Source organism: Rattus rattus, chromosome 6 (assembly GCF_011064425.1).
Source record: "Rattus rattus isolate New Zealand chromosome 6, Rrattus_CSIRO_v1, whole genome shotgun sequence".
Classification (NCBI taxonomy): Eukaryota; Metazoa; Chordata; class Mammalia; order Rodentia; family Muridae; genus Rattus; species Rattus rattus.
Genome location: NC_046159.1, coordinates 74,257,150 through 74,274,070, shown reverse-complemented (window position 1 = coordinate 74,274,070; position 16,921 = coordinate 74,257,150). Strand labels below are relative to the sequence as shown.

Genomic DNA, 16,921 nt, shown 5'->3' with positions numbered 1-16,921 from the left:
ATAGTGACTTGGGCTTTGGCAAGGAGGAGATCTCTCTCTCTCTCTCTCTCTCTCTCTCTCTCTCTCTCTCTCTCTCTCTCCCCCCTGTCTCTCTCTTTGGTTGTCTGTCATCACTACCACCATCAGCATCATCACAATCACCATCACCACCATCGCCATCATTACTATCACGTCATTACCATAAGCATCACACTCACCACAGGAGGGAATAGCTCACCACGGAACATATTCCCATCTGTGCTTCTGTGCTTATCACACTGAATAGGTTTTATAATTTTCTTTGTCTATTTAAGAGTTCCTATAGTGCAGGCTGGCCTCAAACTTACCTTATAGCTGAGGGTGGCCTTGAACTCTTGGTTCTCGTGACTACTTGTCAAGTGTTAGGGATGACAGGCATATGCTCCCACACACAGCTTATAATTTGCTTTCAAAGTTGTCACTGATTTTTCACTTTGCTTATTAAACATTTTAGCTTATAAAAGTATTTAACACTACTAAAAGATGTCAGACTCCAAAGTATCTTCTGGGAACACCTAGATTCTTTTAAATGCCGGACACCGAATTTGCATTGTTTTGGGTTGGAGGGTCCTGAAGTGCTGTGTAGAGATGAAAAGAGCTTTCTTCCAGGCCCTTCCCTGTCTGCTGAGGAGGACTCATGGGGATGCTGTACATGGAAGCGAACTGAATCACATGACCCAAAAGAGCTTACACTTTGAAATTCTGTGGGTTGCAGTGGGCTAAAGTGCAGCAGGAGAGGGGATGTTATGTAATAAAATGGAGCTTATTCTGATTATTATTTTAATTTAGTATCAAACGCTAGAAATATACAGTGATGCTGACTATTGGCAGTGCTAAGAACCCCAAATTTTCAGTTCTTCTTTCTTTTTCTGAGATAAGGTTTCACTATGTAGCCCACATTGTCCTTCTGCCTTGGCTTCCTAAGTGCTTCACTCCTAGCTCAACTTTGTGTGCATGCACGTGTGCGTGCCTGTGTGTATGGGTGTGCATGTGTGAACATGAGTGTATTTGCCCAGGAGGCCAGATGAGAGCTTCAGATTTCCCGGGAATGGAGTTACCGATGGTTGTAAGCTGACTGACACGGATACTGGAACGCAAGGACAGTAAGTGCCCGACTGCTGAGCCATCCCCTCAACCTCTCAATCTCTCAATTATTTCCCCCGCAACAGTAATGTAATAATAACAGTAATAGTAGTAGTAATAATACTATTAAAATAATAATAAATCAGTGTCTGTCAGATAGCTTGACTTTAGAGTTAGTTAGCCTCTGGGATCGCCATGGATCCTAAGCTAGGGAAATATCTGTAAGCGGAAGATCAATGTCTGTGCAGATGTGCATATTTGATTTTTATTTCCGCAGAGAAAGTCAATAGCTTTTGTTGCTTTTTCTCAATATAGTAGTAGAAACCCATTGAGGTTATTTATTTCTCTCTGACAGATAGGAAACCTGAGACCTAAAGAGACAGTAACCTTTCCCAGGTCGTAGTCACAGGGCACGCCTGGGTCTCCACACTTCCCAAACAAGCAAACTCTGAGCACGGTCCACTTAATTCTTCTTGTTCATGTCCGTGCAATTATTATTGTTTAGTGTCAGTAAAAGAAAGGGCAGTTCTGGAGATGGATCCTAGATGCTCTGACTAATATGTGCAGAAAAGGGTATCTACTATTAACTTTAGAAAAATCAAAAGCTGATTTTGGAGCCAGAGAACTGTTAGGTCTGTAAAGCAGGTAAGAAGCAGGGTTGTGCAGTGGTTGGCGGCGGGCAGCTTAGTGGGTCACTAGTGACGTGAGCCTGAGGAACTGAGTTCAGAGTTCTAAAACCAGATGTGGCCGCATGTCTGCAATCCTAGCTCCTTTCCATAGAGATGTGAGGTAGAAGCAAGCAGAGTCCTCAGGAGAAGCTCATGGATCTCAGGAGAAGCTCATGGGTCTGAGGCTGTCCTCTGAGCTCCATGGACTGCCTGACACTTGTGTACCCACACTCACATTTGAACACATACACACACACACACACACACACACACACATTATATTACATAAAGACTTTTTAAAAGCAGGAATATACGTGTGATTTAAAAAGGTGATAGTCCTTACAGTAATAAATCAATATATCATATTTTTTTGCTATAACAAACTACCCTAACCCAGGTAATCTTAAGACAACACAGATTCTCTATACTTTCTGGAGTTAGGAGTCTAAAACGGGGTGATGATTCTGGATCCCCCTTTCCAGCTTTTAGAGGATACCCCTCGATAGGAAGATGGCTCACATATTTCTTTCTTCATCTATTATTTTACATGCATAAGTGTTTGGCTTCCATGTGTGCTTGTGCACTATGTGCGTGCCTGATGCCCATGGAGGTCAGAAGAGGGTGTTGGATTCCCTTGAACTGGAGTTACAGTCATTATGTAGGTGCTGGGAATTGAACCCAGACCCTCTGCAAGAGTCGCAAATGTTTTGACCTTATGAGCTCTTTCATAAGTTTCTCTTTCTACTTACATCTACAAAGTCTCTTTTGACACACTACCGGGTTCTGGGACGTGGACATTTTCAGAGACCTTTTCCAGGCCTCTACAGCCATAGTCTATTATGTAAACATTCTAGGTTAATACAATTCATCACAGAAATGTATTAAGAAGCAAGGACTGTTATTGGATTTTTCTTTTTAATTCCCTTTCTCTCCTGTGCTAGGCAATGTCTGCATATGCTAGGCAAATGCTATACCACTGACCCATTCCCCAGTCCCCTCCTAGATTTTTAAAAGAAAAACATGACAATTTCCCAAGTGACTCTGGCTGGGAACTGAAAGTACCCAGGGTTGTGCATATTTCTGGGTGGAGGTAAAACGATAAAAGGGGAACATGAGAAACAGTTGAATACTTTTAAAGAAATCAGTGTCAGTCAGGGTGTTTTTGAAAATCAAACCAATTATGAGTGTTCTTAGACCCCTGGAGACATCTGGGCTTTTAGTCAATGTATTCTGTGTGAGCCTGTCAGGGAGACAGGATTAGCCCTGCCATTTGCAGTAGCGCACACGTGACTTTTAATCTGATAACAGCTGGTGAGTGGGTGGTGGTGGACAAGCGATATTATAAATGGAAATAATTTAATAACAGGATTAGAGAAATTCTTGAGCAATTAGTTCTGAAAATGAAAATAAATGTTTGTGAAATTATTCAAGCTTCTCTCCTCAATGTTTAAACTTGAGAATAAGCTGTAATACATTTAGAACTATGCCTTTTATTTAGCCTTTCTTGGGTATAGAGACAAGATATGCTGACAGGCCGCTCAAACTGTTGTGAGCTATTTTGCAACATTGTATAGAATAATAATGAAACTAAGAACTTTGAAAATAATTGACATTTTATTTCATTACCGGCTTTTGGGGACAAGTCTTTGAGTGCTTGGGCTAGCCTTGAGCTCTGTGCTGTGGAAGATGACCTTGAGTGTCTGATCTTTGTGCCTCTAACTCCAAATGCTGGGGTTGCATATGCGTGCCACTGTTTGTCTATGTGTTAATTTTTTTTTTTTTTTTTTTTTTTGGTTCTTTTTTTTTTTTGGGGACCTAACCCAGGGCCTGAGCTTCCTAGGCAAGCGCTCTACCACTGAGCTAAATCCCCAACCCCTTGTGTTAATATTTTGAGTCTGGGTTTTGCTATGTAGCTCAGACTGGGCGGAGACATTAGTTCCAGTAGTTCTTTGTGTGTCGCATGAGAAAGCATCCCGACTCTCAGGCAGTCGTTCTGGGCTGTCTCTTCTGCAGCTGCTGCTGCTGACCTCATCTTTACTAGCTGTATGGGAACCCCCATGAGTCAATGAGTTTTTCTGGACTGCCACTTACCTGCTTAATGTCACTCTTCTGGCTTGTGGAAGTTAGTGTTTTAATAAAAAGTATGTTAAAAATAGGGCTGGGAAGGTGGCTCAGTGGGTAAATGCTTGCTACATATGTTATGAGGATCTGAGTTCAAATCCCCAGAACCCATGAAGCAGTGAGTTTCAGGTTCAGTGAGAAACCCTGTCTCAGAAAGTAAGGTGGGGAGAGACAGAGGAAGACTCTGGGTGATAACTCGACTGCCTGGTGTAATTGATACTTAGTCTCAAACAGGTTTTTTTGTTTGTTTGTTTTTTTACCCCACCTTTGATCATTCAGGTACCAGATAGAAGACCCACAGCCTTTATATTCACAATAAGCTTTAATCAGCACTAATGCTGGGCTGATTTAGTGTTATTCTTGACTTCCCTGATATTAATTCCACAATATGACCTGCCTTCTTCTGTCTGGGCCAATTGGCCAGCCCTCATGACCGTGTTTATAAGATTGCTTATAAGAGAAGATACCCCATGGTAATCTCTTCTTTCTACCTTCTTCCCCCTCCTCCCTCCCTCCTCCTCCCTCCCTCCCTCCTCCCTCCTCCTCCCTCCCTCCCCTCCCCTCCCCTCCCTCCTCCTCCTCCCCTCCTCCTCCTCTCCCTCCTCCCTCCTCTCCCTCCCCTCCTCTCCTCTCCTCTCCTCTCCTCTCCTCATAGTCTCTCCTTAGACCTGAAGCCTGGGAACCAAAACCCTGCCTATCTCCTGCCCATGTTTTTGTTTTTTTTTTTGTTTTTGTTTTGTTTTTTTTTTTTTTTGGTTCTTTTTTTTTTTCGAGCTGGGGACCAACCCAGGCCTTGCGCTTCCTAGGCAAGCGCTCTACCACTGAGCTAAATCCCCAACCCCTGCCCATGGTTTTTAACCAATAGTTTTAAATTAACTATTTAATCTAAATAGGAACAAGGTCACATTGTATGTGCAGATTCTCTTGTCCCTGTGGGCAACCAGGCCTTGGGGGCCAGTAGTTAGCATTATAGTCATAGCAAAAGACCAAGCCTCAACAGTGACTTATGACTTATATATGACACACACACACACACACACACACACACACACACACACACACACGTATCCATACGCATGCATGGCTGGGCATGGTAACACCTGCCTATTACTCCAGTATCTGAGATTTGAAGGCAGGAAGATCACACGTTTGAGACCAACGTGGGTTTTCACAAGGAGACCGTTTCAACAAACAGGACAAGGCTAACAAAGCAAGGCAGACAGACTGTCCTTAAACTTGAACAAGGAAGTTGTACTGCCTAATTTGCACCTAGGTACATACTAGTCAGTACAAACCTGGGACCAGAAATGCCTCAAGGATGACACAGATCTCTGGATGACTGCTCCAGGCAGCAAAAGGAGCTCACCTACTCTGATTTCATTGTTCCTTCTGCAAATGCCTTTGGCTTACAGGACGGAGATGCACTTACTCAGAGCAGCCATCCTGGTTATCTCCCTGACATCATTTCCCAGAAGGGGGCATCCTGTGAGCTCACGTTCTTACTCGTGTCTGCCTGCCACCTGTCCTCAAGCCTTTGGCTTCCATTCGAGCCTCTTCTCAGAAGACCTTGACCTTCTGAGTATGAACTCAGGCCACCATTAGAGGGTTAGAACAATGCCTCTTTCCTGTCCGGTGGATTGAGTTTCTGGATGCCTCGCCTCCCCCAACCTGGTGGGAGTAAAGTCTCCCTTCTTGGACTTTTACTGCAATTCGTCTGCATCTTCATAAGTGTTCGTGTGCCAGCTCAGCCAGGGTCTATGGGAAGCAAAGTCTCGTGTTGTTCATCTTTGAAACACCCCATGATGATTCGAATGAGATGTCTCCCATATTTTTAGACATTTACTTGGTCCCCAGTTGTTTTTGGTGTTTGGGGAGGCTTAGGAAGCATGGCCTTGCTGGAGGAAACCCTGTTACTGAAGGCAGGTTTTGAGAGCTTAAAGACTTGCTCCACTTGGAGTTCACTTGTGGTTCAAAATGTGAGCTCTCAGCTGCTACTCTAGTCCCCATGCCTGCCTGAAGCCACGCTTTCCCCACGCAATGGTGGCGGGCTCTTACTCTTTTGGACTGGACTTCCTGCATGCTAGATAAACATTCTACCAGTTGAGCTGTATCCGTAGCCTCCAGGCTGAGTTTTTAAGCAAATTGGAGACTCAAAAGCATTGGCTCAACCTTATTGGATCCATAGTGTTTTTGCAGGGCTTCATTCACCATACACAGACCTTGTCTCTGCGTTTATCTGTTATGGCTTGTTATTCCCATATAAGGAGCTGTCACACAGCTGCCGTTCTGGTACTCTTGAATCTGACAGATGACAGAACCCAGAGCAGGGCTGCAGAGTGAGGAGTGACTGTAGACTTTCCTTCAGGGCAGAGAGTGTTCCGGGACTCTGGCAAAGAGGTTTTGTCCATGTATTCTGGTAGCAGTGGCTGGGAGCAGAGTCTTAGGAGACCAATGGCCCTGTGAGGACAGTGGTCACTGGCACTTTAAAGAGCAGATTAGAAGGAGAGTAATAGTGCTGGAGAGGTGGCTCAGTGGTTAAGAGCATTGCTGCTCTTCCAGAGGTCCTGGGTTCAATTCCTGGCACCTACACAGTGGCTCACAATAGTCTGTAACTCCAGTTCCAGGGATTCTGTGCCTGCATAGTCCACATGCAGGCAAAACATCCGTACACATAAAATAAATGTACAAAAAGCTAAGAAGAAAGGCTAGAAACATCACTCTGAGAATTGTGAAGTTTGGTGAAAATGGGAATGACTACCTTATGTGAACAGGAAGTGGGAGACGGAGAAGGCACAAGACTTGCTAAGGGTTACCTGTCTGGAGTAAGCACCCTTTCTTCTGGAATCCAACAGGAATTTGGGCACCTGGTGCCTTTTGGATTCTCTCAATCACTGGGGGAAGTAACGGGTATGGTGGTGGTGTGGTATTTCTGTCAGGGAACTGTCCTCGTTCCCAAACAGCAGTTCTCCCCACCCAGCTCACTTCCTTTTCCATGGCTGCCTTTCCCATGGGTGCTGGAGGAGAGAGAACTCGAGTTCCCTGGCTCGACTGTGCCATGAGACATTGGATGGGCAGGGCAGGCGTATGTCCTTGGAGCTCGTGCCAGAGCAGAATGTCATGGCACCTGCTTTACACTTGTTACTCCTGTTACTCCAGTTAACTCTGGGTCACCTTGACAATGGGAAAACTAGAATATCTGTCTGTCTAGCTATATCTACCTGTCCATCTTTCTATCTATCTTCATCATCATTATCATCATCTGTCTACCTATCTAATCTAATTTTTGTATAATCTATCTCTATCCATCAGTCATCTATTTATTGGCTATCAAATCTAATTTTTCTATGTATATATCATCTATCTATATCTGTTATTTATCAATCATCTAATCTATCTATCTATCTATCTATCTATCTATCTATCTATCTATCTATCTATCTATCTATCTATTCATCCTATGTATATGTATGCCACGTGGAGTTGCAGGCAGCTGCCTGATGTGGGTGCCAGGAAACACATTTTCTAGAAGACCAGAAAGTACTCTTAATCATTGAGCTATATCTCTTCAGCTTCTTATATTGTTTTTATTAGAGAGAGAGAGAGAGAGAGAGAGAGAGAGAGAGAGAGAGAGAGAGAGAGAGAGATTGTTACTTGTGTGGGACGGAGACCAGATTAGATGTTGGATCCCTTAAAACTGGAGTAACAAGTGGTTATGAGTTTTCTGATGTGTGTGCTGGGGACTAACCTGGGGTTCCCTGGAAGAAAAGCAGGTACCTTTAGCTGCTGAGCCACATCTCCAGTCCTGGAACATCTTTATAACTTTCTTATTGACTAATTTGTGTATGTGTATGTGATTGAGTTTTGGAGTTTTCTGTTTGTTTCAAGTCAAGGTCTTTTCTATCGCTATTGTAAGACACCGTGACTAATGCAACTCATAGAGTATAGTGATTGTTCCGGCTTGAAGTGTCAGAGGGTGAGAGTCCACAGCCATCATGGCATGGCATTAGGCTGCCAGGAGTGGTGCTGGAGCAGTAGCCGAGGACTCAAATCCTGAGATTACCGGGGACCAGAGAGCTAACTGGTAATGGCATGGGCTTCTGAAACCTTGAAGTTACCTCCAGCGACATACTTCTTTCAACAAGGCCACACCTCCTAGTTCTTTCCAAACAACTCCAAACGAGGACTAAATATCCACATATTCAAGTCTAAGAGGGACATTCGCACACCCAGGGTATGTAGTGTGGGGGCCCCGACCCAGTAATAGGTCACACATTTACTTAACCCCAGGACACAGATTTACTTGCTCGTTTTCTGAAACAGTCTCTGATATCCCAAGCTGGTCTTGACCTCCTTTTCTGGGAATATACACATGTACCTCCATGCCCAGTTTATGTGGATTTTCTTCAAGCTAGGCAAGAACTGTGCTAACTCAGCTACCATTCATTTTGTTTTTTGAGACAAAGTGTTCTTCTTTTGCCTATAATGTCCTGGAGTTCACTATGTAGTCCAAACTGACCTCAAATTCACTTTCATCTTTCTGCCTCATTCTCCTAAGTGCTGGGATTACAAGGCACTACCATTTAGTTTGCTTAATTTGGAAATGTATATTTTATTTTATGTGTATGTGTATTTTACCTGTATGTGAAATTCATGATGTGAATGGCTGGTAAACCATTGGTCAGAGAGGGCATTGGATTCCATGGACCTGGAGTTACAGATGTTTGTAAACCATCACGTGAATGCTGGGAACTGAACCTGGGTTCTCTGCAGCAAGTGCTCTGAGTTGAGAAGCCATCTTGCCAATTCCAGTTTGTCTAATTTTAAAATTCTGATTTTGTGTTTTTGTGGGTATTAATAGTAATAATAATACTTATTATTATGTTGTGAATTTCTTGGTTTGTTTGGTGTTTTGTTTGTTAACGAGAAGGAGAAAGGACATGGAGTTGGGTGGGCAGAGAGAAGGGAGGAGGTGGGAGAGGGGAAATGTGTGACCAGAATATATTGTAAAATATTTTTTCAATAAGAGAAAGCAATAGTTATAGATATACAAACTGTGAAGACATAGTTGTTTCTATTTGCATTTTCACACCTGGAAGCACAGGCTAAGAAAAGTAAGAGCTTGCTCAGGTGATACAGGCAGTAGATACTGAAGTCAGGAGTGGAGTCCAGCTTAACCTAACTCCAGATACGACCTGCCACATTCCCACCAGCAACAGAAAGATGGGGACTGAAGGACTGTGTCTTCCTTCCTTCCTTCCTTCCTTCCTTCCTTCCTTCCTTCCTTCCTTCCTTCCTCCTTCCTTCCTTCCTTCCTTCTTCCTTCCTTTCCTTGCATTCCTCTGTCTGTCTTTCTGTCTGTCTTAACTTCCCCTACCTCTGTACTTAGCATTCTCAGCATGCCCTAACCAGAAGGGACAGGATTGAGTATTTGTTTGTCTATTTTCCTCTCTACCTTCTTGCCAAGTGTCTTCAGGAATAAGAAATGTGAAGTCCTGAGCTCCAGCCAGATCTGGATTTAGATTCTGAGTTTTGAACAAGATCTCTGAGGATGTATGTGAGTCCATGAAAGATGAGAAGTACTGTTCTACACCATCCTGTGTACCAGTTCCAGGTCCCAACTGAGGCAGGGTGGCAATAAAAACAAGGCTGCTCTCCCAAGGAGACCCAAGTCAGAAAGGAGCTTGTAGCGCTCACTGATTTGTTTTATATTTTATTTTAACACTCCCAGCCTCTCTCTCTCTCTCTCTCTCTCTCTCTCTCTCTCTCTCTCTCTCTCTCCCCCTCTCTCTATGTCTTGGGTACACAGGTGCCCGTGGAGGCCAGACGAGGGTGTTAGGTTAGGTTCCCTGCAGTTGGAGTGACAGGTGGTTGTGACTCGCTCAAGGTGGGTACTGGGAACTGAACTCAGATTGTCTGCAAGAGCACACACTCTTAACCACTGCTCCATCTTTCCAGTTCCTCCTTTTATCTACATATGTGTCTCTAAGCCCAAGAAAAATTGTGGAATAGAATTTAAGCCATATTTTGAGTTCAGAGGGGATATTTGGCGGTTCCCATTTGAGTTCACAATGAGAAAAAAAATCATTCCAAATTGACATTTGTTTTTATGAAATTTTTCTTATGGTGAAGTGATTTTTGCAGAGAAGCTTGTGAGATAAAATGGTTGGTGTCCTGGTTTCATTTCTGTTGCTGTGACAAAAGCAACAGAAGGGAAGAAGGGTTTATCTGGCTTAAGAAGTCAAGGTTACAGAACCATCATCTCAGGAAGAACAAGGCAGGAATTCCATCACAACACAGTCTAAGAGAGAGAAGCACACACACACACACACACACACACACACACACACACAGAGAGAGAGAGAGACAGAGAGAGAGAGACAGAGAGAGAGAGAGACAGAGAGAGAGAGACAGAGAGAGAGAAAACACACCCTCGCCCCCAGAGAGATGCCTCCTCTTTTTACTGTTCAGGACCCCACCTGCCTAAGGACCAGCATCACCTCCAGTGGTTAGGTCTCCTCACATCAATTAATAATCAAGATGTCCTCCACAGTCATCCACACAGGCCACCCTGATCTAGTCAATTCCTCACCGAGACTCACTTCTCAGGTGACTCTATGTTGAGTCAGGTTGACAGTTAAAACTAACCAGCACAATGAGGAAATAGTCTTGAGCTGGGAGTGATTTCGATTCAAGGCTTAGTAAGTGATCATTGGTGTTCCCTTGTTACTCAGCCATAGGTGAACCTTTACTGTAGGAACCTCACGGATATTCACACGGCTTTCTCCTGGTCAAAGTGACTCTGAAGACATTGGGCCATGCGGCTGAAATTTATTTCTAGAAATATAACATAGTTACAGTTCACGGCAAGCAGATCATTTTTAACTGTCCTCTATTTAAAGAGTATCAAGTCAGTTCAGAGGCACCAAAGGCAGGTACCAGCGAAGGCACATTCCTTCCTTCTGTGTCAGTCTGGGAAACCTTGTCCCAGTCAGCCACAGGCTGTATGGACCAGAGAAGTACAAGGTGAGGCTGGACATCTGGTTTACCCTTGGTACAGGCAACAAAGGGACTTTAGCACAGAAGTAAAAAGCACTTAGCAGCTGAAACAGGAGGATCAGAAATTTGAAGTCATCTATATAGTGAGTTGGGGGACTAGCCTGGGCTACATGAGACCCTGTCAAAAACAAAGCATGAGGTGGAAAGATGGCGCAGCGGTTAAGAGTGTGTGCTGCTTTTGCTGAAGACCCAAGCTCAGTTCCTAGCACCCATATCACATGCCTCACAACTGCCTGCAACTTCTGCTCCAGCTGATCTGATGTCATGCATGGTATCGAATTCTAGTGCACACAGCCCCACAGAGGCACACACAAACACACAATCTCTTAAAAAGCAAAGCAAAACAACATAACAAAAATAATAAAACTAACTCAAAGTCAACCATTTTTAATTTTAACTAAACATTTGCTTAGGGCTGAAGAGATGGCTCAGAGGTTAAGAGCCCAGGCTGCTCTTCAGAGGCATCAATTTCAATTCCTAGCAACCATACAGTGGCTCACAACCATCTATAATGGGATCTGGTGACCTTTTCTGGTGTGCAGGCATATGTGTATGCAGAACACTGTATACCAAATAAGTAAATAAATCTTTTTTTAAAAAATTAAACTTTTTATTGATTCTTTGTAAATTTCACATCATAGACCCCAATCCCCCTTATCTCCTAATCCTTCCATGTTCACCCTTTACCCTTGGAACCCCCTTCCATCAAAACAAAACAAAACAAAACAAAACCTCCCCGTGGAAGCTGCAGTGTGTCACAGTGTGTCCCATAGTACATCCTTTTGCCCAAACAGATTTTCTTGCAAATGTTCATTGCGGTGAGTCATTGGTCTGGCTCGAGTTCTCTGGCATCTGATATACTTTCAATCCTGGATTCTCACCAGCATTCCTCTTGTTGCCCTGTGTCATGGAGACCCTGCAGCTTTGGCTCTGCAGGACTGGTCCCCCCATGTGCTCCAGCAGTTCACAGGTGGGGTAGATGTTGGGGTGGGCCAGCTCAAGGTCCTGGATCTGGTCCTGGATGGTAGCTGAGTTGGTCAGCCTGCCAGCTTTTTGACGCCAAGCCCACTGAGACCAGCTCTCCATCAGTGCCCGAAAGAGGGGCCCAGCCCTTGGACATTAATGTGGCAGTCCAGATACAGACATCCTTGTAACCTATGGTGATAGCATGGCCTGTGGACACAGACACAGACTCCTGCTGCAGGGGTCATGGACCCAGACATAGCTCTTGTGGCAGCATAGCCTGGACATTACCATGGCTTCAGATGGCAGTGCAGGCTACTCACACCAGGCTGTTCCTCACCTTCATCAAAGCTCCAGTTCTCTTTCTTTATAAACTGTGTTGCTCTCTCTCTCTCTCTCTCTCTCTCTCTCTCTCTCTCTCTCTCTCCTCATACTTGCTCATTTATATTGGTGTCCACCCAAGGGTGATGTGTGGTGGTGGGCAGCCTTCTGCTGGTCAACCTTTTTTAAATCACTACATGCAAGTGATTCTACATAATGCCAACGATAATATATCCTGCCTCCTAACCAGTGATGGCACATGTCCCAAGTGATTGTTGTTAACGGAACTTTGCATGATCACCTTTACAGGTTACTTATCCTAGAAAAATTATTCTTCCCAGAAGTTGGTTTGACAGACCCTCACATGTGTGTCATCCCCTAGCACGATGTGGCCTCAGCTACATGCATCCGCTAGAGTCCTTTCTGAAGTTTCTTAGCTGTTCAAGCTGACTCTGGTCACAGAGCACAACACCAGTCATGCGACACTATATTTGATAGTATTTTAAATAGATAAGGAACAAGCAGCCATTGTAACAATGAGAAATGGAGCTGTAGAACACTTTCCAGGGGGCCAGTCCAGGTTTGGTTTGGTTTTGCTTTTGACAAGGTCTCACGTGCCAGACGTATGGAGGTCGGGGATGGGGTGGGGGAGGAAGGCAGAGTGGGTTCTCTCCGTTTACTGTGTGGGAAACAAGGGTGGGACTGAGATCATCAGGCTGAGTAGCAAGCGCCTTCACCAGCGGAGCCGTCTCGCCAACCATTAGATTTATTGAAGGAAAAGGTGAAAGCATGCGTACTATGATTGAGCTGTAACCCCATAGCCTCCAGTATTTAACACTTGAGGCACAGACATGGATGGGAATTGTGTTTTGTAAAATTTTTGTTTAGTATAAAAGTAGGTACAAAATTTAATGCATGAGATATAGAATATACATGTGTGAGTGAAAAAAAGACTCTATTAAAGCGTTCTAGAATATCCATTTGGAAATAAGTAAAGCTATTAGAGCAGTCACAGGATGCCCCTGAACAGACAGAGTAATAACTGACAGATGTGAAAATGTGACAGATGTGACAGATGCAGAGTAATAACTGACAGACATCCAGCATGGCTGAGCCTACATCTAACCCCCACCCCCCTACCGCCCTCTTCAGATCCTTTGCTGCTCACTCCTGTTCCTTCCTGACTTAGATTTGTGTTTCTGAGCCAGAGATGGACACTCATTCCTCTTCCTTCCCAAACTAAGTCAGGCCTTTCGGATGACTCCACACTCAGGATGCATCTTTTATACCAGTATCAAAGAGGACCGGACAGTTCAAAATGGCCTTGACCATTTGGAATGCTACACTGAAAGCAGCTAGAATTAATGTGACCCCTACACTTCCAGCTAAATAACCGAGTGTCCTGAACAACCTCTGGCAGTGAGGTATGCTGGCCGTGTTAATAAAACATCTGTCAGAATCTATAGGGAGGTAGATTGGATGCTTCATGAGATGGACATGAGCCTTTGGGGCACAGCGGAATTCTACAGTTTAGATCTCGATTGTCCCCCCAAAAGCCCATGTATTGGAGGCTTGGTTCCAGCCTGTGGTACTGGTGGGAGGAGTAGTGGATTCTTTAGGAGGTGGGGCTTGATGGAAGACTCACTGGGAAGTGTGCTGGTGAGGGGATATCAGGATCCTGGACACGGCTCTTTTTCTATTTTTGTCCCAACTGACAGGAAGTGGCTGGCTTCCTCTGCCCTGCACTCCTGCCATGGCACTATCTTGACGCAGGCCTAAAAGTATGGGGCCAACTGACCACGGACAACCGCTCCAAAACCATGAGTTAAAACCTGTCCTTGTAAGCCTTTCTCCTCTTAAAACAGATTGTTTGGGGTAGCAGTTTAAATTGAGTTAAAGTTACATTTTGTGCACAATCGCTTGAGCACACGTGCGTGCGAATGTGCCCATGTGTGTCACAAATGTGCAGGTCAGAGGAGTTTGTAGCTCTTTTCTTCCACCGTGTGAGTCCTGAAGATTGAACTCAGGTCAGGTTTAGCAACAAACACCTTTACTCACTGAACCATCTCTGCATCTCCACTTGGGTTATTATTAATATTATTAATATTTATTATTATCATTATCATTATTATTGGGATTGAACCCAGGATCTTGCTTATGCTGAGCTTGTACCTCTAAGCTACAAACGAATACATGAGGGAGTAGCTCCACTCTGCTGTCCTGATTAACCTTACCTCCCGAAGGCTCCACCTCAAAACACACAGTTTAATTCTTTCCACTCTCTTAACACTTCTGAGCGGGAATTACGACTCATGCGTTTAACCACGGGGACACATTTAAACTGCACCCAAACCACACGGAAAGGGTCCATTCCTGCAGATGGGAGCTGGGGCCCAGTCCTGACTCAGAATGTGGTCTTGGTCGTTCTCAACTTTAGACTCTCACTTTTCAAATTTAAGGTCTCATTCTAAAGGCCTCTTCTGGGTGGGATTAATTCTTTAGCAGGCACTTTCAACTGCGAACTAAAGTAAATTTGTCTTCTTTATCCCTTTTGTTGTTAAGGCTGGCTTCAAACTCTCCACCACCACCGTTCACCTTTGCCTTCTGAGTGCTGGGATTGCAGGTGTGCCGCCCAGCCAGGCTAGATCTCTCTCTCTCTCTCTCTCTCTCTCTCTCTCTCTCTCTCTCTCTCTCTCTCTCTCTCTCGCGCGCGCGCGCGCGCGCGCGCGCGCGCGTGTCTCTGTGTCTCTTTCTGGCTTACCTATTTTGTGATAATGTGTTATTTGCAACAAAATATGGGCAAAGGCATCCCTTCTTTTAATTATGCGTATGTGTGTGCGCACGAGAGTGGGTGGCCTCTTACGCCAGAGGTGTCAATCCTCTGCAGCTGGTGTTTCAGTGGTCGTGGGCCACTGACATAAATGCTGGGACCGAACTTGGCTCTTCTGCAAGAGCTATATTTGATCCCCACCGCTGAGCCATCTATCTCTCCCCAGGACTTCCTCTTGTCTTCATTTCTCCCTCTGCATTTTCAGCCTCGTTAACTTCGTGTGCCACACCTGCTTCAAGAGGCAGGAGAGGCTCCATCGCTGCGGGCAGTGCAAGTTCGCCCATTACTGCGACCGCACGTGCCAGAAGGATGCCTGGCTGAACCACAAGAACGAGTGCTCTGCCATCAAGAGATATGGGAAGGTGCCCAACGAAAATATCAGGTCAGAGCTGGCTCCCATGACGGGACTTGGGATTTTCAAAGGTCAGGCTAGGATGGCAGAGGTGCCAGCATTCCCAGGCCTCAGGATGCCAGGCTGAGAGCCAATGTCTCAGGTCCTTTATTCCGCTCACTCCTTTAGGCCTGCGAGGGACACTGGGTGTCTATACCACAGATTCCAAATTGTAGCTGCTAGAGAGGCCCATAGGACCCCACAGAGCTCCTCAATAAAGCCCACATTGTGAAAAAAATAGGGTTTCTGTGTTCTCTGGGGAACAAGAGTAAAAGTGACAAGATATGCTGCAGTTAACAGCTTGTGTCTCTTATAAGAGATTTTCTAAGTCATTGAGCTCACTTTACAATGGTTCTTCTTGCTGTCCAGGCACATGCATGTGGCACTGAGGATGCAGACTTCTATGTGGGGCCCTTGCTAGGAGCCTTGGGGCCTAGAGGGCTCTCAAATGTTGGTAGCTTTTCTAGAAGGTGTTGGTGCTTGGATGTGGGCAGGCCTGTAGGAAGCCAGACTGCCTTGGAAGCACAGTGGGTGAGGACAGTGATAATCGAAAGTGTTTACAGGGTATGGCAGTCAAGAATGGAGTCCTCATCTTCTGGGCTCATTAGGAATCCACAGGCTCGGGCTCCGTTAGCCTCCACAGTCTCCTTGTCCTCTATCTACTGGAGTCACAGTTTTCAAGACCCACAATAAATTCATCTCCTAACGTCTTTCCTCTGCACATCTCCCACTGACTGATGTGTTAATGACTTGAAATCTGTCATCCATTGCCCCCTCTTTTCTTGGGACCATATCCCCAGAATTTAGAAGCCACTGATCTTTCCCACACCTTATCCTAAACCATATCTTCCCCCTAGTTGCCATGGGCTCTGTGTGGAGACCTTTTGTTCCCAGGTACCTGGAGAACCTAGAAGGGCACATTTCTAAGAATAATTCTGACATGAACAGAAAGAAGTAAGATCCAGGCTGTGCCAAGAGGAGAAATCTCTCCCTGCAGAAGCAGGTCTGCCTGGATCACCAATTCCTGGGCGTCAGGTGTGACACCAAGGGTCTCTGGGACATAGAACTCATTTTGTGGCAATGCACCACCTAACAGTTAACAAGGAAGCCCATGGGGTGTAGTATGCCCCTCAGTTTCAGAGTCAAAGGTCATTAGGATCCCCTCTTATCCTATTTTGCGTTCTTTCCTTAAGCCCAAGACATAAATCTTGTCTCTGTGTCCCAGACTCTATGTGATTTGGCTCCTGTCTGTCTGTCCAACTACCTTCTGTCTCCACTCCTTGTCCTCTATGCTGTGGTCACCTGGGCTCTCTTGCCCTGGGGCTCCAGGTCTGCTGTTCCTTCACCATCCCCAATCAGAGCCTTTGTCCTCCAGTTCCTGCCCAGATGTACGTCCTGGTTCTCACCGCCCTGACGACCTTGGCCTCCCTTCCCCAACCTCTCTCATGCCACTCTATTTTATTTTCTGCA

At 45.1% G+C, this 16,921-nt stretch overlaps 1 protein-coding gene across 2 annotated transcripts in view; it reads left to right on the top strand.

Annotated features, from left to right (window-relative positions):
* Positions 1–16,921, top strand: part of Smyd1 (SET and MYND domain containing 1) — a 48,577-nt gene that overhangs the window by 3,782 nt on the left and 27,874 nt on the right. For both annotated transcript variants that reach the window (XM_032906339.1, XM_032906340.1), the window contains exon 2: positions 15,266–15,442. In XM_032906339.1, coding sequence (XP_032762230.1) covers positions 15,266–15,442 — 177 coding nt within the window. The remainder of the gene's footprint in view (positions 1–15,265; positions 15,443–16,921) is intronic.